The sequence below is a fragment of the Emys orbicularis genome, chromosome 5, assembly GCF_028017835.1.
Source record: "Emys orbicularis isolate rEmyOrb1 chromosome 5, rEmyOrb1.hap1, whole genome shotgun sequence".
NCBI lineage: Eukaryota > Metazoa > Chordata > Testudines > Emydidae > Emys > Emys orbicularis.
This window is the reverse complement of record NC_088687.1, coordinates 88561208-88583653: the sequence shown is the minus strand read 5'-3', so window position 1 is coordinate 88583653 and position 22446 is coordinate 88561208. Positions and strand designations below refer to the sequence as shown.

The 22446-nt window shown below is 40.6% G+C and overlaps 1 protein-coding gene across 1 annotated transcript in view; it reads left to right on the top strand.

The window, feature by feature from the left end:
• Positions 1-22446, top strand: part of MICU3 (mitochondrial calcium uptake family member 3) — a 109442-nt gene that overhangs the window by 47561 nt on the left and 39435 nt on the right. The window contains exons 5-8 of the mRNA XM_065405388.1: positions 3712-3759; positions 9253-9335; positions 16648-16719; positions 19343-19381. Of these exons, the coding sequence (XP_065261460.1) occupies positions 3712-3759; positions 9253-9335; positions 16648-16719; positions 19343-19381 (242 nt within the window). The remainder of the gene's footprint in view (positions 1-3711; positions 3760-9252; positions 9336-16647; positions 16720-19342; positions 19382-22446) is intronic.

Below are 22446 nucleotides of genomic sequence, written 5' to 3'. Positions count from 1 at the left end.
ATGTAAACATTGCCATATAATAGGCAATCACATATGCAATATAAATAACTCTTCTAAGAAAGCTTCTGTAACTTTTTTTTCTGTTTGCAACCCACAATGGTATTTCTTGGAGCAATTGATTCAACTCCAAATTCCACACAGGCAAAACAACTATGTCTCTACGTTATTTGAATTCTTTATTGAACTATTTTAGAACCTAGAACCTATTATATCAATATTCTCCATTAAAAAGCGTATCCAATAATAAATTTTGTGAATTGTGTAATACAAATGTCTCTAAAATTTCTGCATCTGATTCACCGATGTTTTACTCCAGTTTTCTGTCAGTGAGAGTGAATTGAAATTAATAAAATTATGGTGTAAAATTGGAGCAAAGTGGTAGACTAATAATAGTGCTTTTAATTAGTAGGTTCAAAGTACTTTACAAAAGAGGTATCATTGTTTCCATTTTATAGATGAGGAATCTGAGAGGCGGAGAGATGACATGCCAAAGGCAGAGATAGGAATAGAATCGAGATCTCCAGAGTCCCAGTCCAGTCTTAATCCCCTAGTTCACACTGCCTCTCCATTAGGTTTTATTGCTACAATATATGCGTTTTGATATCAAGTATGTAGATGGACAGGTCCTCAGCTGGTGTATTTTGGCAGAGCTTCATTGAAGTCAATTTAGCTACACCAATTTACACCAGGTAAGGATAGGGCCCAGGGCTTTTTATTTGAATTATTTTCACCTCAAGTGATCTCTGCACCTTCTATGTGGTCTTCGAGTTAGCCCTTCTTTCTGAGCAATAGTCATTCCAGAATCTTTCTCCCATAACACTCAGGGCAGTCAACCAGAACTATCTGTCCATAGGTTGCAATATACTAGTACAAACAAAAGGAGGGAATGCTTTCAAGGCCTCCTAGATAGCTCCCTTCATGTCTGCTGACATACTACTTCACAGTTGCTCTTCCTTTGTTTTACAACAAAGAAGGTGATATCAAACACTGAAAAACAATCTGTAAAATAATTTACATTTGACTGATTACTCAAGGGTGTTTTACATCCCTTTATCTATATCTCAGCCGCATTTGATCTCTAGGTAGCTGACCTTCCAAGTAGTTACAGACCTAATGAAAAATTGGAACTGACCTTTGACACATAACAGTAATTCTCAGTTTCTTAGGTGCTGTACGAAATCTAGATGACACAAGACAGAATACATGGTTGTATTTATTATTAGAGTAACTGCTTTTAAATTTGAAGTGCTAGCAGAAGTAGTTAAATTTTGTTTACAAATCCACAATTTGGGGTGGTGGGGGAGTGAGATACTGACTTATAAGGAAAATGGATAGTATTAGAACTGCTTAGAAGCCTTCCCTACTTTAGCAGCACCACCACAACCACCAGCGGCATCAGGAGGTTTACTCCAGGGATTTCCATTTAGACTGGGGAAGTGGGAGAAGAATTAAATATGTTTGTTTATTTTATTTTCTGAAATTAGGGGTGTGGCTAGGGCGGGAGAGGAAAGAGGTTCAAATTTGGTGAATTTACGGGTGTTTATGGGAGTTAGGTGTCTAGGCACTTTTGAAAATCCCACTAGGCACCTGCATCTTCAGGCAGCACTTAAATACTTGAAAAAATCTGGCCCTTGAAGTTTGGCCAGTATTATAGACTAACTCATAACTCCTATGTTTTTGAGATAGTGCCCCTCCTATCATGTTGGGGACTAGGAAACAGTTTTGGTGGTCTGTCCTTAAAGATTAATGGAGCTGAAGCCTTTCCAGTAGACCCTCAAGGCAATAATTGTTCCTTAAGCAGCCCATTTTGAAAAGAGTCCAGAATACCCTTAATTCACTGACCTTCTGGGCACGCTGCAAGATTATCTATTTACCTAGGCTTTTGGGGAAGAAGGAGCGCAATTTGTGGTAATGGGCGTATAATATGGATGTTGAGTTCAACCCTGATTAATTATTTTCTGCAGTAAGAACCAGATGCTAGTTCAGAATTTTTTGTGATTGGATTTTTAATGTATCGCAAAAGTATTGAGAGGCCTAGAATAGGTGCTTCATATATATCTAAATCAGTAAATAGTTCAGACATTACACTTTTTAACAAAGCCTTAAAAATCAGTATTTAATTAAAATTTATAAGCTCATCTAATAAGAGCTGAATGTAAAATTCAAAGCATAATTAGAGCGTATGTATGTATACACAGAGGCAGCTACATACTAAAATCTGTGTATTGTTAAGCAATGTGAGAATCAAAATTCCTAACAAGATATGTGTACTAACATTTAGTAAAATTATGACCCAAGCTTGAACATATTTAAACAGCTGACATCAGGAGAGAACACAGTTTTAATTGTAATCTGAAACCTTTGTATACTACCATAAGATACTTCCATGTGTCATAGTTGGGGTTTTGGAAAAACTTGATGTAATGCATCATACACATTACTTTCAAGGGATGAGACTAATCTATGTTTAACCTAGTGTCTTAGTAGTAAGGCTGCAGTGTATTTGTAGAACAACTTACCTGGACTACAAACCACTCTCCGCTGGCGAGAGAGAGAGAGAGATTTTGGTTTTCTGACAGTTCCAAAATATCAGAAATTAATCTCACATTGAACAAAACTTTTTGGGTATTTTTAACTTGTTCTAAAAGATAAAGAAAATGAAGGGCTACGTTTGAAAAACAGGAGGAGGTGATTTATAACCATTAGTCCAGTGGCAGTGGTTCTTAACCTTTACTGCAGCCTGCACCCCTTTGGTTCTCAAAATATGTTCTCGCACCCCTTATCAAAAATGGTGCCTGTGCTTAATTTGTGTTTTTGATGATTTACGTTCTAAAATTTTTTGGCATGTCTCGCACCCCCAGGGAGTGTGTGCACCCCAGGTTAAGAACCACTGGGTTAGAGCAATCACCAGGAATGTGGACAGCCTAGGTCTGGAGCAGAGTGCCTAAACCACCAGACTATTGGCTGCCTATTCTAGTGTGGGGCTCTCTCAATCTCTCCTTTTGAAGCTGTTCCATTTTGTATAAATAAATATTCATTGAAGCAGGAATTGGAATGTAGGTGTTCTCCCTCCCAGGTGAGTGTCCTGAGTACAAGGCTATAGATAGTCATTCATTTTCACTCTTCCCCCCTCAATGACTGTTCAAGTATTTTATAAAAAGTGGAACAGCTTCAATGGGACAGAGTAAGAGAGCCCCCCCTTTAGAATGCCCAATAGCCTGGTGGTTATGATACTTACCTAGAAGGAGTGGAGACCTGGGTTCAAGTCCCTGCTCTGGAGTGGAGATTTGAACCTGGGTCTCCCACTTCCCAAATGAGTACCCTAACCATTGCACTAAAGGTTATAAGGAGGGTGACAGTGGCCCCCCCCCCGCCCTTTTTTTGTGAATAATGCCTAGATCCCTGTGTGAAATCTTGCCTGAAAAAGATTTCATTTTGTTAATGTTGAAATGATTCATTTTGACTTTTTGGGATTTTTTTTTTTTTTTGACTGAAACAGTTTGCTGGAATCTACATGAATTTGCAAAATGTTTCAGTCAACCTAAATCTGCTTTCTGACTGAAAAAGTTTCATCTGAACAATTTTGCCCAGCTGTAATGTATATATGTGTTAATAAAAAAAAAAGAAAAGAAAGAAAACTCTAATTTTTCAAGCTTGACAAATGAAGGCTCATTAGAGTTGATATGACATGACACTTTTTTTTGTCTCTAGGTTTGATTTCCTACACAGAATATCTGTTTCTCCTTTGTATCTTAACAAGTAAGTATTCTGAAAAAAACTCACTGCAATTTTGTAAGTGGAGGAGGTTTTGGAATTAATTGATAAATTTAACAGTAACAAGTCACTGGGACCAGATGGCATTCACCCAAGAGTTCTGAAAGAACTCAAATGTGAAATTGTGGAACTATTAACCATGGTTTGTAATCTGTCCTTTAAATCAGCTTCTGTACTCAATGACTGGAAGATAGCTAATGTAACGCCAATATTTACAAAGGGCTCTAGAGATGATCCCGGCAATTACAGACCGGTAAGTCTAAAGTCAGTACCGGGCAAATTAGTTGAAACAATAGTAAAGAATAAAATTGTCAGACACATAGAAGAACATAAATTGTTGAGCAAAAGTCAACATGGTTTCTGTAAAGGGAAATCATGTCTTACTAATCTATTAGAGTTCTTTGAAGGGGTCAACAAACATGTGGATAACGGGGATCCATGGACATAGTGTATTTAGATTTCCAGAAAGCCTTTGACAAGGTCCTTCACCAAAAGCTCTTACGTAAATTAAGTTGTCATGGGTTAAGAGGGAAGATCCTTTCATGGATTGAGAACTGGTTAAAGACAGGGAACAAAGGGTAGGAATAAATGGTAAATTTTCAGAATGGAGAGGGGTAACTAGTGGTCTTCCCCAAGGGTCAGTCCTAGGACCAATCCTATTCAACTTATTCATAAATGATCTGGAGAAAGGGGTAAACAGTGAGGTGGCAAAGATTGCAGATGATACTAAACTGCTCAAGATAGTTAAGACCAAAGCAGACTATGAAGAACTTCAAAAAGATCTCACAAAACTAAGTGATTGGGCAACAAAATGGCAAATGAAATTTAATGTGGATAAATGTAAAGTAATGCACATTGGAAAAAATAACCCCAACTATACATATAATATGATGGGGGCTAATTTAGCTACAACTAATCAGGAAAGAGATCTTGGCGTCACCGTGGATAGTTCTCTGAAGACGTCCACGCAGTGTGCAGAGGCAGTCAAAAAAGCAAACAGGATGTTAGGAATCATTCAAAAAGGGATAGAGAATAAGATGGAGAATATCTTATTGCCCTTATATAAATCTATGGTACGCCCACATCTTGAAGACTGCGTACAGATGTGGTCTCCTCATCTCAAAAAAGATATACTGGCATTAGATAAGGTTCAGAGAAGGGCAACTAAAATGATTAGGGGTTTGGAACGGGTCCCATATAAGGAGAGATTAAAGAGGCTAGGACTTTTCAGCTTGGAAAAGAGGAGACTAAGGGGGCATATGATACAGGTATATAAAATCATGAGTGATGTGGAGAAAGTGAATAAGGAAAAGTTATTTACTTGTTCCCATAATATAAGAACTAGGGGCCACCAAATGAAATTAATGGGCAGCAGGTTTAAAACAAATAAAAGGAAGTTATTCTTCACACAGCGCACAGTCAACCTGTGGAAATCCTTGCCTGAGGAGGTTGTGAAGGTTAGGACTATAACAGGGTTTAAAATAAATTCATGGAGGTTAAGTCCATTAATGGCTATTAGCCAGGGTGGCTAAGGAATGGTGTCCCTAGCCTCTTTGTCAGAGGGTGGAGATGAATGGCAGGAGAGAGATCACTTGATCATTACCTGTTAGGTTCACTCCCTCTGAGGCACCTGGCATTGGCCACTGTCGGTAGACAGGATATTGGGCTGACTCAATATGGCCATTCTTATGTTCTTATGTAAGATTCTGAATTTATTCCAAAAATTATATAAATTATATGGGGGGAAAATCACATGCATCTTTTCCATATAACTTGGCCACTGTATTGTCCCAGTGTAATCTCGTATCATTTCAATTGAAGTGTTGTATTACATAAAGCACCCTTTACTGAAAATGAGAGATTAGGGATTATCAGGTGAATTGAACATCAGTTTGTGGTGTATAATCTCAGTCCTCTGAAATTGCTGCATAATTGTTAGATAAATTTATTAAAGTTTATAAAGGACTTTTGAAGATGGAGAGAGATACATAAATTGTAAATATTATTTTTCAATCTATATATGATATCCGCTTACATAGTTTTAAAAAATCTGTTGAAACTGAGCCAAACATTTATTTGTAAACAACAAACACCAACAAAATTAAATATTTGTTTTGTCTTCCACCTGGGAAAACAATATAGAAGAATGTAGAAGGTGTAATTGTTTGATTGTACTAGAGTCAATTATGTATAGTATAGATTTTCCATAACTAACACATTTGTTAGAGATTTTAGATTTGTAAATTAAAAATTTACAAACTAGTTTTAGAAGTTTTGTTAACTTCAAATAGGAGGCTTTTAAAAGTGTCATCTTTTGGAATTTAAAAATCAAACACAAAAACCACAACAGTGCTTCATTTATTTGGGCATTTCATGCAAGAATTCTTGACTGTAAGCATGGAATCATGTACACAGGGTTGTATGTGTCAGAACCCAGTTCTTTTTAATCCAGACTTTTCAAAGAGGTTTATATGAGAAACTGATACCTCAGATGTAGAGCTAGGGGCTCTTATTACATAAGAAGTTAAGGGAGAAGAAAACCCCATATTCTACATAAGCTGAAAGCTCTTCTCCAGAGAGAAAGTGTATTCATCATTGAGAAAGAGGCCGCGGCAGTGAAGTGGGCTATGGACTGCCTAAGATACTATTTGCTGAGGAACCCTTTTTCTCTGATCACAGACCTCCCTAAATGGAGCCCTGGCAGGCACCTGGTGCTGACGGCAGGAGCCCTGGCAGGCACCTGGCGCTGACTCGTAATTTGGGGGGGCACTGAAGATCTGAACCCTAGTGTGTCCGGCAGGGACTGAAGCCCCAGTACTTCCCAGCGGGGGCTGAAGCTCCGAGCTCCAGTGCACCTGTTGGGCCTTCATTTAGGGAGGTCAGGGGGGCACCTGCCCCCCCCAGTTACGAGTCAGCCCCGGGCGCCAGCTCCTCCGAACCCACCAGCACACAGCCAGTGACTCCTCTACCAGCACTAGACCCCCCACACACACACTAACTGCTCACGGAACCCCAGAGCTTCGTGGTCTGGTCAAAAGCATCTAGCATTCTGGATTTTTCCCACAGTCCCCCTATTGACTACCCCTGCTCTAGAATATTTTGGTTGAGGAGCTTCCCTGAATTTGTTTTCCATTACAGATAATATCCATAAAATGGACTAGTGTCTGACCAAAAATGAGATTCTTTATCATAGGTAAGAAGTGAAATGGGAGGTGCCTTATCCATTTTTTGACTGAAGAATAAAATAGTTCAAATGTCTGAATGGTGGAAGTTAAACTGGAATTTTCAAAATCCAAACAGCTGAGGTTATGAGCTGATGCCATTTTTAGGTAACTATGGCAGAATTAGAAGAGGGCTTTAGTCCATCATTGCACAGGGCCACATGTAAAGGCAAGAAATTATTACTAAACTGAATAATGTAATAAACTTTGGAGTTTAGGCTAATATGACTGGGTTTTCAATTCTTCCTTCCAAGTACTAAAGAGACCTACTAGAATAATGGTGTACATGTGGAGTAAATGCAATCATTGCATACCTTTTATAGAGATGGAATATATGGCCATAGGACTGGGCTTTAAATTGGCTTGTCAGCTGTTCCTCTTGCCAATACCAGGGAACATGAGTATGGATTGTTTTAGTTGGTAGCTTTAAGTCCTGACCAAGGGCACATAGCAGCATCTCTTTAGTCAATGGGAGATCTATTTTTTTCCAACCGAACTTTTGGCCAGTCAGTTTAATAAAAATGTCATTTGATATTTTAAAAGGAAAATCGTATTGGAAGATTCTCGGAAGGATTCATTTAACATCTTAGTCTCCATTTTTTTTCTTGTTCTGCCTTGGCATTTAGAAGTTGAAAGGAAATGGTATTCGTAATTCTCTGAACCTCTCTGGTTAATAAATTACTGGTACTTTGGTATACCAAAATGTTCTGTTAGCCTCTTATTATTATTTCCAAGTCATTTGATACTTTCTGTCCTCAGGTGAGACATCAATTCTTATAAAAGTCAATGAAGTTACACATAGGGTGAATCTGTCCCCTTATATTTAATTGCTAGGCTTTTGAAATATAATAGAGCTCAGTGGGATGGGGGAGAGTGTATATGTATCACCTTTTATTTGCCTAACATAAGTAATACAGCGCTAAACAGAAGAAGGCTTTACAGCTCTTGGTTATTCCTGGTCTTGAGCTTCTGTTACTTGCCTTGTCCCTATTTCCCTTTTCCTTGTGTCCTCTAAATATATTTCCTTGTTAAATCTGTTCTGTGAGTGATATCTTAAATTTCATTTGTTGCCCCGTTTGTTTTTTTGCCATAATTCACAAGATACTAAATTGTTTGCTTACTTTGATATTGCTAGATTTTTAAAAGGTTTATTACATAGGCTTCTAATATAGCCTGGCTTTTGAATTCTCTTGTTTAGTCTTCGCTAGTCTTTATCTGTATTCTCTTAAGATGTCATTTCTTCTGGCTGTTTCCAAAGCTTTTAAAGACAGCAATGAGTGATTTGTAGGGTATTTTAAAAGAGAGCCTGTTTACTCTCTTCCACTAAGATAAGGTTGTCTTTAAGACTGTCACTTCCCACCTAATGCTGTTCAGGATTTCACCTTGGTCAGTCTGTTGTTTCTCTTATTGTCCTTAGCAAGTTCTTGTTCCTGGATAGTAGAAGCCAGTTTTTATAAAATTGAAGGTAACAAGATTGTAAGTTAAAATTTGGATGATATTTCATCATTGCAAAAACCTTATAAGTTTGGGGGGGGCTTATTAACTAATTTTGATGGGTCATGCCTTTCCAATCAAAAGTTGTACAAATGGATTGGCTGTGTGTATTTTTGCTGGCTCTGAATTAAGGTGCATTGTGCCAGCAACATGGTAGTCTCTATTTATCTGACATTCCAATCAACATAATTTTCAGATCAGAAATGTGGAATCAGATATATATCTTTTCAGAATCACTATTTGGACTTCAGTGCCACAGCTGATCCTCACTTCAATTAAGCAGTATTGTAAAAATATATATATTTTTAAATCTCCTAATACTGTAAGCACATAACCTCCCCTCCCTCCCCCCCCCCTCCACACACACACAATGGGTTTTTCCTCAATTTCCACAATGACTCTGGGAGGAACATTGGCCCTACCTCCAGGAGGTGACAACAGGGAATAGCCATGCGTGATTGCTTCTCCCTCCTCAATACCAAACCAGCCACTGCTCCAAGATGTTTTACCCCCCCCCCTTTTTTTTTTCCAATCTATGAACTTTGAGGTGCGCATTCAGTTTCTGAAATGTTGAAAGTGAAACAAATGTATAAGGTGAGATCTCTAGCTGCTGTAAGTCAGTTATACACTGTTTATATGCACAACTATACTGATTTACACTAGTGGAGGATCTGGTCTAAAATATTCAGTTTATATTCATAAAGGTTAAACTTTTATCATCACTTTTTGCAAATAATTGACAGTCATATTCTTTTTCTGGCAGAACCTCATGCAGGTTTTAAAATAGCTTTCAACATGTTTGATACTGATGGCAATGAGATGGTCGACAAAAAGGAGTTCTTAGTGGTATGTATATTAGATATTGCCCTTTGATCAGTTTCTGAGTATTTTGACATAATCTTGCTATCATTCTATTTTTATGTTTAAATTCTTTATGACAATGAGAGATTGCATAAAATGGTAAGTAACTGTAAATGTCAACTATTTATAATGGCGCATAGATGTACTGCATGCTGTGCTTTGAAGTTGAATTGCCATTTCCCTTCTACTCCTTTTGTTGTTGTTAATAAATTTATCAAATAAAATTCCTTTTGGGCTAATATTGCCACAGCTGTGATCAGCAGTTACTTGAGCTAGACACACTTTGGTGTAACAATGAGGGAGCTTGTGGCAGGATGTTCTCCAGGTGGCCCCTTGACTTTGTCGTTTATTTCCCCACTTGATCCAAAATAACCTGAATCTGTTGACTTTCATGACATGCTGCAAGGCCAATCTATTTTGGGGACCATTTGGAGAGGCTCTGAGGTGGAATTGAGATATTGCTGTGCTGTTTAGCCCCACCGTATCATTAAGGTCCGATTTCATCAAAAAGCATATTGATTTCAGGTGAAGACTTACAGTGAAGCACATGCTGAAGTGATTTGCTGAATTGGGCCCTTAGTGATTTTATTACACCTGGATGATGTTGGTGGCAAGGCTGACTGGGGTCTGAATAATTTGTATTTTTAAATAATGGCAGGGCACCTAGAGCTTTTGGATTAGGTGTTGTGACAGATATGACAATTTCCTGCAATATCATTGGGAGCTCTTACTGTATTAAGTTTATGTATCATTGTGGGCCAGGGATTGTATGTAATTCCATGGGGGAAAGTAACCACAGCCCTCCAGGAACTAAGAACAGTGGAGTGTGATGGGTACTCACTCAGGATATAACACATCCAGAGAGGGACCATGTCCTGGGGAGGCTCAGCTCTACTAGTTCACAGGGGCGGCAGGTTTGTATAATTATTGGTGGTTCCCAGAACAGGTCCAAGTCCCCCCCCCCCCCCAACAGGGGTGCTGGGGTGAGGGCTGCGGGGTGGGGCCGGGGATGAGGGGTTCCTGGTGCAGGAGGGGGCTCAGGGCTGGGGCAGAGGGTTGGGGTGCAAGGGGTGAGGGCTCTGGTTGGGGGTGCGGGCTCTGGGGTGGGGTGGGGCCGGGGATGAGTTTGGGGTGCAGGCAGGCTGCCCCCGGCTGAGGCCAGAGAGGAGCATTCCCCCCAGCCCTCTCCCCACCGGCAGCAGCGAGCTCCGGGGCAGGAGCCCCCTCTCCACTCCCGGCAGCACACTCACCTCACACCACTGTCACTGCACGTGCTCTTAGGGCCCCTCTCAGATCCAGGAATCCCCCTCGCCTCCCCTGTGGTGGGTGCAGGGGAGGGGCTGCCATCACGTGTGCGCCTCCTCCCCTGCTGCTGCCCCTCACTGTAGCCTCACTGGGGGTGGGGGATGGGGCTGCCCCTTGCCCAGCGTGGGGCAGGAGCGGTGACTGCGGGCAGGGGGGCCCCCTGTGCTGGTGGACAGTCCCGCTGGAAAAGCGAAGGGTCTGTCCGTCTGAGGCGTAAGGGCAGGGTCAGTCTGGGTCAGACCGGCCCTGGCACTAGTGGCCGCGGGTCACTGGGACCCTGCAGCGGCAGTTGATGCCAGGAGCTGGCATTGCGGAGTGCAGCGCAGAGCTGCAGGGGGCAGCCACCTGCTTGAGGCAGGGATGCTATGGGATCTGGGGGAGACGCGTGGGGGCAGCACGCTGGGGCCGGGATACCCTCGGGGGAGGTGGCAGGTGGGGCCTGAGGAGAGACCCGGTCCCATACATTGGTGGAGCCGGGGCCCCGGGCCCTGGATTTGCTGGAACGTGGGCACCACGGGCCCATATAACTCGCCATCCCTGCTGGTTCCACCGGATTCTCCAGAAGCCAAAGACAAAGGAAGGACTTTAGGTAATTAACCTGAGTTTAAGCTGACTCAGGGGCTTCATTATGTTCCGGAAAACAGACAGGGCCTTCTGTCCAAGAGAAGGTCCCCAATCCTTGGGGAAGGGTTGGAAGGACTGATGCCAACCAAGGGTGATCACTGTTAAGCTTAATAGCATGCATGTAGGGGTTTTTTTTTATTGTTTTAATATGTTTTCTCTGAAATGCTTTTTTACTTTACGACTAAATGGCTGACATGAGATGACTAGGCTTAGTCCCTGATTCTACCCTGGGTTTATCACTGTTCCCATGTGGAGTGCCTGTGCATAGTGTATTGCAGGATGAGGGTCTTCTTTGGCTCCGTATAATTTCTAGCAGGCAAAACCTCCACCATAATAACTGGCATAATTTGTGCTAGTCTCTGCTAAGCCAAAGTGTGAATGGATATATGGGCTGAAACAGTCTGTCATCTGTGAAGCACATTGGCAGGGATATGTAAAATATTGATTTTTGTTGAACCCTCACTGTTATACTACAATAGAGCCTCACAGTTACGGACACCTCGGGAATGGAGGTTGTCCGTAACTGAAGTGTTCGTAACTCTGAACGAAGCGCAGCTTGGGCTGCAGATCCAGCGGCTGACTCTCCAGCCCAGGCTTCAGCAGCAGCTGAGCTCCTTACTCAGCGCAGGCATGACTTTGCAAGCTTGTCCTTCTCCTGTGTGCGTGCGTGTGTGCGCGCGCGAGAGAGAGAGAGAGAGAGAGAGAGAGAGAAAAAAGAGTGTCCCCCTCTCGGTAGAGGGGGGAGTAAAAACAGCCCGTTCCCCTTCCAACTGGGGGAGGGTGGGTAAAAACAGCACATCTCCCTCCTGGCGGGGCAGGGGTGAAAGCAGCGCAGACCCCAGCCCTGCTCCTGCTCTGCTGGATCCAGCTGCCGTGGGCTGGCAGCCCCAGCGTCTTGCTGTAAATGGCTGCCCTGCACATGGGGGTGGGGACAGGCAGCCCAGATGTTCCTACCTTTAAGATGCAATACAGGCACAGTACAGTATTTGCTTTTTTTTTTTTTTGTCTCTACTTCTGACTGATTTGTTACTTCTGGTTTCACATGGTGTCCAGTTGACCGTTCAGTCTACAACTCTGGTGTCCGTATCTTCGAGGTACTACTGTAAATAAAGGAATTAAGTTGCTGTTGTCTCTTGCAAACAGAGTTCCCCTGCTGAAGAATCATTTTCCAAGACTCAAAAGTGCTGTTTATTCTAGCAAGAGTTTGGAATAAATTGTATTTAATAAATTGACTTCTGATATGTCTTCTTTGAACAGTAGAATGCTAACACATTGTGTAATGTGCTGAGTTCTCCCACTTTTGGCATTTGTCTCTGTTTCCTTCTTATGGGACTTTATGGGCTAGATTCTTCTCAATGCCAAGATCTGCACCTCCCCTCCTGTGACAAGCAGGCCATCAGGGAGTCAGTTTTAACTCTCTGATTCTCAAGCCATAGTGGCTCCAGCCCCAGCTCTGGTGTAAGCTTTAGGCCTTAACTGATGTAAACTGGCTATGAACCTTATGCACGCATAGCCCTGCTGAGAATTGGCAAAGTGTAGCAATGTTCTGACATAGTCCCTGTGTAGAAGTTGATGATGGGGAGAAGTTAGAGTTCAATAGTCAGTCCATCAGTATTGTACCGTGTGAGACCTCTGTCTTTCCCTCCCGTGGAGGAATTCTCAATTAGCCACTTGCAGTCATAGAATCATAGAATATCAGGGTTGGAAGGGACCTCAGGAGGTCATCTAGTCCAACCCCCTGCTCAAAGCAGGACCAATTCCCAACTAAATCATCCCAGCCAGGGCTTTGTCAAGCCGGGCCTTAAAAACCTCCAAGGAAGGAGACTCCACCACCTCCCTAGGTAACCCATTCCAGTGCTTCACCACCCTCCTAGTGAAATAGTGTTTCCTAATATCCAACATAGACCTCCCCCACTGCAACTTGAGACCATTGCTCCTTGTTCTGTCATCTGCCACCATTGAGAACAGCCGAGTTCCATCCTCTTTGGAACCCCCGTTCAGATAGTTGAAGGCTGCTATCAAATCCCCCCTCATTCTTCTCTTCTGGAGACTAAACAATCCCAGTTCCCTCAGCCTCTCCTCATAAGTCATGCGCTCCAGACCCCTAATAATTTTTGTTGCCCTCCGCTGGACGCTTTCCAATTTTTCCACATCCTTCTTGTAGTGTGGGGCCCAAAACTGGACACACTACTCCAGATGAGGCCTCACCAATGTCGAATAAAGGGGAACGATCACGTCCCTCGATCCGCTGGCAATGCCCCTACTTATACAGCCCAAAATGCCGTTAGCCTTCTTGGCAACAAGAGCACACTGTTGACTCATATCCAGCTTCTCGTCCACTGTGACCCCTAGGTCCTTTTCTGCAGAACTGCTACCTAGCCATTCGGTCCCTAGTCTGTAGCTGTGCATGGGATTCTTCCGTCCTAAGTGCAGGACTCTGCACTTGTCCTTGTTGAACCTCATCAGGTTTCTTTTGGCCCAATCCTCTAATTTGTCTAGGTCCCTCTGTATCCGATCCCTACCCTCTAGTGTATCTACCACGCCCCCTAGTTTAGTGTCATCGGCAAACTTGCTGAGAGTGCAGTCCACTCCATCCTCCAGATCATTAATAAAGATATTAAACAAAACCGGCCCCAGGACCGACCCTTGGGGCACTCCGCTTGAAACCGGCTGCCAACTAGACGTGGAGCCATTGATCACTACCCATTGAGCCCGACGATCTAGCCAGCTTTCTATCCACCTTACAGTCCATTCATCCAGCCCATACTTCTTTAACTTGGCAGCAAGAATACTGTGGGAGACCGTATCAAAAGCTTTGCTAAAGTCAAGGAATAACACATCCACTGCTTTCCCCTCATCCACAGAGCCAGTTATCTCATCATAGAAGGCAATTAGGTTAGTCAGGCACAACTTCCCCTTGGTGAATCCATGCTGACTGTTCCTGATCACTTTCCTCTCCTCTAAGTGTTTCATAATTGATTCCTTGAGGACCTGCTCCATGATTTTTCCAGGGACTGAGGTGAGGCTGACTGGCCTGTAGTTCCCCGGATCCTCCTTCTTCCCTTTTTTAAAGATGGGCACTACATTAGCCTTTTTCCAGTCATCCGGGACCTCCCCCGATCGCCATGAGTTTTCAAAAATAATGGCTAATGGCTCTGCAATCTCATCCGCCAACTCCTTTAGCACCCTCGGATGCAGCGCATCCGGCCCCATGGACTTGTGCACGTCCAGTTTTTCTAAATAGTCCCGAACCACTTCTTTCTCCACAGAGGGCTGGTCACCTTCTCCACATATTGTGCTGCCCAGTGCAGCAGTCTGGGAGCTGACCTTGTTTGTGAAGACAGAGGCAAAAAAAAAAAACTCAGGATGTGGCTCTTTTCTGTTACTCAAGCAATGAGTAGAATCTGGACTGCATATACAAATCTGGCTCTGGTGTTTTCCTTGATCTGAAAAAATAAATTATCTAGATTTAGAATGTGTATTGTGTTTTGTGTACGGGGGAAACATAACAGTCGACATATCAACAGCACCTATAGGGCATAAAATATTACAAACTTTTGAGAGACGCAATGCAAATCTTGGGCATAATTGGGCCCTGTATATGATACACTGTAAACTGTTTAAAAAGTGCTGAAAACCATGATATCACACTAATAGTAAGGTTTATTACACTTTATACAAGTCAGTTTAACTGTATAATTACTTTAATTATGTAGTGTATAGTATATGAGTGCCAACTATGTGGTATTTCAACCATCATATAACCAAATGAGTTACTTGTTACATTGTGTTGTAATAAAGACAGGTTATCAGTTTACTAAAACTGAAATTTTGACTTTTCATCTGAATTTGGAATAAGAAAATGTTTTGAAATCTCAAATTCTCCTGGGACGGGAACATTATTTTCCATGTAGGTTTAGTATAAATAAATTAAGGTTTTCACAGCAACATTAATTTGTCTAAATTATACATATAGTTTTGTGTAAATGACGGTATATATTTCATCAGTGTAAATAGTAAACCAAAATACTACATATCTTAAATGTGCAACATGGACTAGTTAACATTGCTATAGGAACACTTTTGCATTTCTTGGCTGTTTAGCCTATAAGTTCTGAAACATAATACTGCATTAATCTATGTTTTGCAGTTGACAATATCTAATATATGATTGACATAATATATAAATGGACTTCATAAAGATTTAGATAACCATGCATGGGTATTATGCTAATCCTTTTTAAGAGGTTTGATTATAAACATATTTGATTCTTCTTTTACTATGATTTTTGGCTCTATATTGTGATGGAAGTTGGAAGGTAATACAGATTTAAATGGAATTTAAATGGAAAAATACTATTTCACTCTTCTGGAACTGCTAAGTAGTTAATGATAAGTGATCTATTTTCTTGATTTACACATTCAGGTGATGAAATTAATGTAATTAATTTGTTGTACCCTGTGACCATAGAAACATTGTCCTTAAGATTAATTGTGCTATTACACAAGGGATCCAGATCTGATTTTTGATCTCAGATGCTTGTTTTGCAGGCTGTCAAAACAGAGAATAGTATAGAGGTGATTCTTTTTCTGTTGTTCGAAAGATTAAGGGATTTGTGCTGCTACTTTGGCCACTGCTGGTTGAGCTTGAGAGCTTCACTCCTGCTCCTTAGTCTTGGGGCACAGTAGCATTGCAACACTGTTAGCTATAGCTTGTCAATAGAATAGACCCAGTAGAATGACCAGATAACTCTTGGTCATGAGCCAGGAGTTATGCTCTGTTTACCAGAAGTAATTATTTCATGGGTAGGAGTAAGAGACACAGATGTGACTTTTCATAGAATTATAGAAATTGTAGATAGGAAAAAACCCATTAGGTCATCTGGTCCATCACTTTGGGTTTGTAGCATTATTCCCAACAGTGTATTCTCCAGAATTTGTCTCGTCCAGTTTCAAATACTAAAACGATGAGAATGATGAGAATGATGTAAAACTCTGAGGACCCTGAGGCCCTTGCTCTAAAATATGTGTTCCCTAAGAGTGCTGTTTACTTTGTATTTTATTTAAAAACAAACAATTATTTTTGCCTTTTCATATGGAGGAGAAGGGGGTCAGGAGAGCTGGAGATTAGAAGGTGAGAGTCTGAGTATAAGGTAGTACAGTTTTGGAACATTTATCTATCCCTGGTCATATAAAATGATAATTCTGTTAAAACTATATTTAATAGCTAAACTTTTTACAGCATGTGTATGTATGTATACAGCTCTGTGTATGTAGACATATTGACACACGGGCAATTCTGCACTGTTTGTTACGTGCATAGTAGCTCTGTTTCTGAATCAGAAGATAAAATTGGCTTGTTTTGCAGCTTCAAGAGATATTTAGAAAGAAAAATGAGAAAAGAGAAAGAAAAGGAGATGAAGAGAAACGTATAATGTTGGTAAGTAAAATTAGAATAATTGTAGGTTTGTGGTTCTTGAATTTTTTTATGTAGCTCAAAAGTGTGGTTATATTTATTAATTAAGAAGAATATTTATTTAATGTTACTAATCACTTTTGAGATTTCTGAGCAACTCCAGGTACCATATCGAATCACATAACTCCTTACAATATAAAGGGTCAATTTGATTCTAAGCCTGTTTATTGAGAGGAGAATAATAAGTACTCCTGGGGGAATTCTGCACCAAAAATTAAAACAATCTATGCACAATATTTTAAAATTCTGCAGAATTCTGCATATTTTATTTGTCAAAATAACACAATATAATCACACCAGTTTCAATTAGTTTAGTAATTTATTTCAAAATACATGTGGGCAGGTATGTCTGTAACAATATGGAAAAAAAAGATTCAGGAAATGTTTTTTGACAAATAGAATCCTTAGTAGGCATATTAATTGCTGGGAAAGAGCCCGGCTGTGGGTGAGAGAAATATATTTGGGGGTTTTGGGGGAGGGGAATTGTCATTGAGCCTCCCCCATGCAGACCCTGGTTGACCCCTAGCCTCTCTCATTCAGTCAGGCACATCTGCCTCTGTCCCCATGTGTGCCTCCACCCCCACTCAGCCATCCCATCTCCCCCCCCTTGTCCCCATGTGTCCCTGCACCCTCACTCCCCATTCAGCTCCCACCCCAGTATGCTCCCCACTAGTCCTTCTGAATCCCACACACACACACCCCAGCAGCTCGATGTGACCTACAGTGCCTATTCCCCCCCCCCCATATCCCTGACCTCCTGACCCAGCCTCACAGGCAGGGTGCTGTGAGGAACACAGCCTCGTCTCTTCCCTATCCACAGCTGGGGCTGTTCCTGCCCAGAAGTGGCTGCTCTCTATTTTGGTGCCACAGCAGCCCCTGTTGGGTGAAAGGCGTATCTGCAGCACCTCTCCAGCAGAATATATTTTCTGAAGCGAAAAAAAAGTTCTGCATGGGAATGAATTCTGCACATGTGCAGTGGCGCAGAATTCCCCCAGGAATAAATAGGATCATTTTGGACCTAAAAGCGAACTACAAAGTTCCTGAAAAAATAAATGTTGTAAGATCCCCAAAGAGGAAAAATATACATAGCTGTTATTTTAAAATACAATTACAGTAGCATTTTATTTTATTTTTTAAATCAATAATTTACTCTGAATCTAAGAAGTCTAGTAGACTTTCTAATGTAGTCTTCTACCATAATGAGAGTGAATTACCTCACTACCATCTTAAATGTAAGTTGAAAGACTCCCTTCATGCTGATCTTCCTTTCTCTCTCCCTCATAATTTTCTCAGAAATGTTCATATGGACTTACTATTTTCATACTTAATTTCAGCCCAAATCCTTTGACACCTTTGAAGAAATGTGCTTCATAAATTAAAAGATAAGCAAACTAAGATTTTGTACTCAGACTGAAATCTTTGTATTGAAGCACCTTATTTTCATTGTTCTTGTGAACAAGGTTTATTGAAAGATCACTGAATATGGTTCACCAGTGAGATCACCGGTTAAACATGTATATGTATGTCTGAAAATCTTCCCTCTGGGTGAGTTAAAAATGCCACAAAAATTAAGTACTGTGCATGACCACTACATTTTTTCAATTGATGATAACTATTTGTGAAACATATGTCTTCATTTCAAATGAACTTGTTCTTACTGAAGACTACAGGTCAAATCTTGGGGTTTACTTTTATGTATGTGAAAGGCCAAGGAGTAGTGTAAAAGTTGTGGTTTGGCTGCATTAGGTGAGGCAGCAGCAGGGGCTTATGTCCCTGTAATCTCAGTGGTAGGTCTCTACCAATCCTGCTTCGGAAAATGGGTGGATTCATGCACTGTGCAAATCGATTGGGCCAAAACCCCACATTGTAGGTACCACTTGGATATATCTGCTTCTTATCCCTATGGCTACCATTATGGGTACCTGGCCACTTGGGGATATAGATTCTAGCCCTCAGCTCAACAACTGTTTTGTGTACAGCAAAATCCTTTTATTTATTTATTTATTTATTTATTTATTTATTTGAATTTTAAAAGCATAACATAAAAGCATATTTATCTGGGGCTGTCTGTGTGCTCTCTTCCCAGAGGCTGGCCCCCAAACCACAAGAAACTTGAACGTTAGGAGCTACCACATTTTTGAATAACCCAAGCACAGAAAAGAATATTTGTTCACCCTAAGGGACACAACTTTTTTCACATTGGCAAACATTTTTAATTGCTCAGTTAATTTTATTGACATGTTTAGGCCAAGTCTAAGCAAAAGAAACTTCATCCTAGAAGGAAAACTTTTGAGAATATTACAGAGACAAAATAGGGGGGTAGAATAGCATATTTCTTGTAACTTAAATTTATCATGGTTGCAATGTACTCAGCTCTATACTTTTTTCTGTTTTAAGAGTCTTAAAAACAAGATGTAAAAAAAGAAAACCATTTGCTTTCCGTCATTTAAAAAAAATACCAACATTTCTAGTAACATGTAAGATAAAGACTTGCCTGTCCTAACCTACTGTGTTGTCTTCTTTCTCTTTCTTTTTGGTTTCATTCTGAAATGTGGTACTTCACTTCACCATTTTTGCTGTATGTCAGCGCCTTCAACTCTATGGATATCATACTTCTACTAACAGTGTATGTACTCTAAATATTTTCTGTGTATATAGTTTTCACCAGTGAGATGGAATCATTTGTTATAACAATTGGCTCTTTATCAAGTAAATGAATTTTACTAGTATAGGGTCTTATTCAGTCAAAAGTATTCTCTGTCTTCAGGGCCATAGAAGGCTGCAGATGCTTGCTACAGGCATAGAGTAACAGGCTGGCCCATCCAGAGGAGAAATGGATGCCTCTGGATAGGTAAAAAGGAGAAAAAGAGCTGGTCTGTATTAAGGAGTTGTAGACCTACTCTGGGTGGGGTGGTGAACCCATTTAAATAAAGTCCCCCAACAACAATTAATAATAAAAATTCTGTCCCCTTTCATGGGACATAACAGTAGAGCCTTCAGTAATAACCATGTTCCTAGGGTTCAGTCAGTTTCCCAGCATCTTATCCTAATAGGGCTTAGGGGAAGAGAAGGTCTCAACCATTTTTTTCTTGCACTGTTTGTTCATAAAATAAAACAAAACTACTTCAGAGTAGGATGAGAACAGGGGCTGTTGGTAGAGAGCCCAAGATGAGGACAGACTTTATTACACTTGATTACTCTTTGGGCAGAGGGTGGAAGGAATTTTGAGATTGATGAACTCTGTCCTTTGACCTTTCAGAGTAGAGCAGATTTAGACTCCTTTAAAAGGTCCCCCCTGGCTGCCTACCATAAAAAAGCCTCAGTCTTCATGGTTATATGGGGAGGAATTCATTCTTTTGAGCCAGATTAGCATGATAATTAGGCTGGATGGAGTTTGTGACTACATTTATAGAAAAGGGGCTAGGATTTGAAGTTGTATATACAGTTCTGTTTCCCATGACTTTTGTAGCTGTGCAGCATTAACAAGAATAAAAAATGGTAAGAACTTTTTTATCCCTGAACTGAACACATGCAGTGCCATTTTTATATAGTACTGTTTCTGATCATGCCTACATTTTAACTCTGTCACTTTGTCTTTCATACAATTGTGCCCAGGTAAGGCAGCACAGACATGTTAAATACATACCTGTTCAATAAGATGATAGTAAGGCAAAAAGTATGCACTATAGTCTTGACTTGAAGTCTATTGAAGCCTTTCTGTTGACTTTAGTGTGCTTTGGATCATGCCCTATGTCAGCGTGAAAGACTTAATGCTTCATATCTCTATATTTCCTTCCTTTTATAGTTTAATAAAACTTACCTTTAAGCATTTCTAAATTTATAATAATTTTCTGACTCTAGTAAAAAAAAAATCTATTTTTATACTCACATTTAGAAAAATAAATCAGCGCAGTGGGGGTTTTAAATTGTTTTAAATAAAAGAAATGGGTGGTACTAATGGTGAATTACATCTATTAGCATGCTATTGAATGTGGACCTGGAATTGGAATAATGAACACTTTTATATTTCTATCATTGAAAGCCCAAACTCTGAGGTCCTGAGCACCCTCAGCTTCCATTGAAATCTGGGGCAATTGAGTGTACTCAGAACTTCATAGTATCAAGCTCTGAAGGCTACATCTTACATAAGATGCATCTATAAATGGGTCTGAGTAATTTGATTATTTCTGTCTTTTCATATTATACATGATATTTCTCTGGAGCTAAGCTGGTGCATGCTGTGAATGTGTATTAAGACTAGTACAGCATGAGTTGCATGTGGGTTTTGATTAGCTGAATGCAATCTTATTATTGGTTATTATAAAAGTAACATGTAGAAAAATAAAATGTGCATGCTTCAGAAATACTAACTTCATCAGTAATAATCAGTTTTTGTCAGATAAATAAAGTACATCACCAATAAGACAGGTAATTCAATGAATAATTATGTAATAGTATGTGTATCTAAATAAAGGATGAGGTGGTCAAAAATATATGTAACTTCTTGAGGCAGTGATTTATGTTGAACATTTTTTTTTTACTTATTTGGCATATTTTGTCTATATTTTATGGTTTAAGAAGAGATATTCTTGTCTAACTTTTTAGTTAATTTTGAAAAAATGAAGTTTCATTGACTAAAATATACATAATCAACATGATGCATCAGCAGTTGGATCAAAACCAGTTTATCTCTATTTAGATAAAGAGCTTCATAACATGATGTTAAATGTGAAATGAAAAGGTTAGGCATACTAACTGTATTCAGTTTTTATCTTTTGTTCAGACTTTTAATGAATGTTAGCTACAAAATATATTATAATGCACCTAACCTTATACTGGTCAGAATAGTATACAGTTGTTACTTGCAGCATATTAAAAATTGTAGAAAATTAATTTTGGTTTGTAGAGGTCCAGTATATTGTATTTAATATTGGGTGACTCTCTTATGGATCTTTCTGGAAGCTCCCCAGAATGAGATTCCATACTTCAGATGAGAGAATTCTTCCAAAGTCGTGTGATAGACTACAGTAACTCCTCACTTAAAGTCGTCCCGGTTAACGTTGTTTTGTTGTTACGTTGCTGATCAACTAGAGAAAATGCTCATTTAAAATTGCGCAATGCTCCCTTATAACGTTGTTTGGCAGCCGCCTGCTTTGTCCACTGCTTGCAGGAAGAGCAGCTCATTGGAGCTAGCTGGTGGGGGCTTGGCACCAGGGTGGACTGGCAGCCCCCCATCAGCTCCCCTAAGTTCCAGCAGACTATCAATTTCCAGGCAGTTTAGCTCACCGGCCCCCCACTGCCATGTGCTGCTCCTGCCCTCTGCCTTGGAGCTGCTCCCAGGAGCCTCCTGCTTGCTGTGCAGAGTGGGAGAAAGAGGGGTGCTAATGTCAGGGTGTCACCCTCCCCTGCTCCTGTCCCCCTCAACCTTATCTCCACAGGACGGAGGGAGCTTGCTGGCAGCAGCTGCAGTCTCAACTTGCTGATCTACTTAAAAAGGCAATGTACTTAGAGTGGGGTCAGCGTCCTTAAAGGGGCAATGCGAGTCTCTCTCTCACACACACGGTGCGTGTCTCTGTCTCTCTCTGCCATGCTGTCTCCCCTCCCTCCATTTGTGCTGCCTTGTAGAGTGTGAGGCTACATTAACAACAATGTGTTAACGCTTGAGGGCTCAGCCGAGTGCTAGTTCATCAT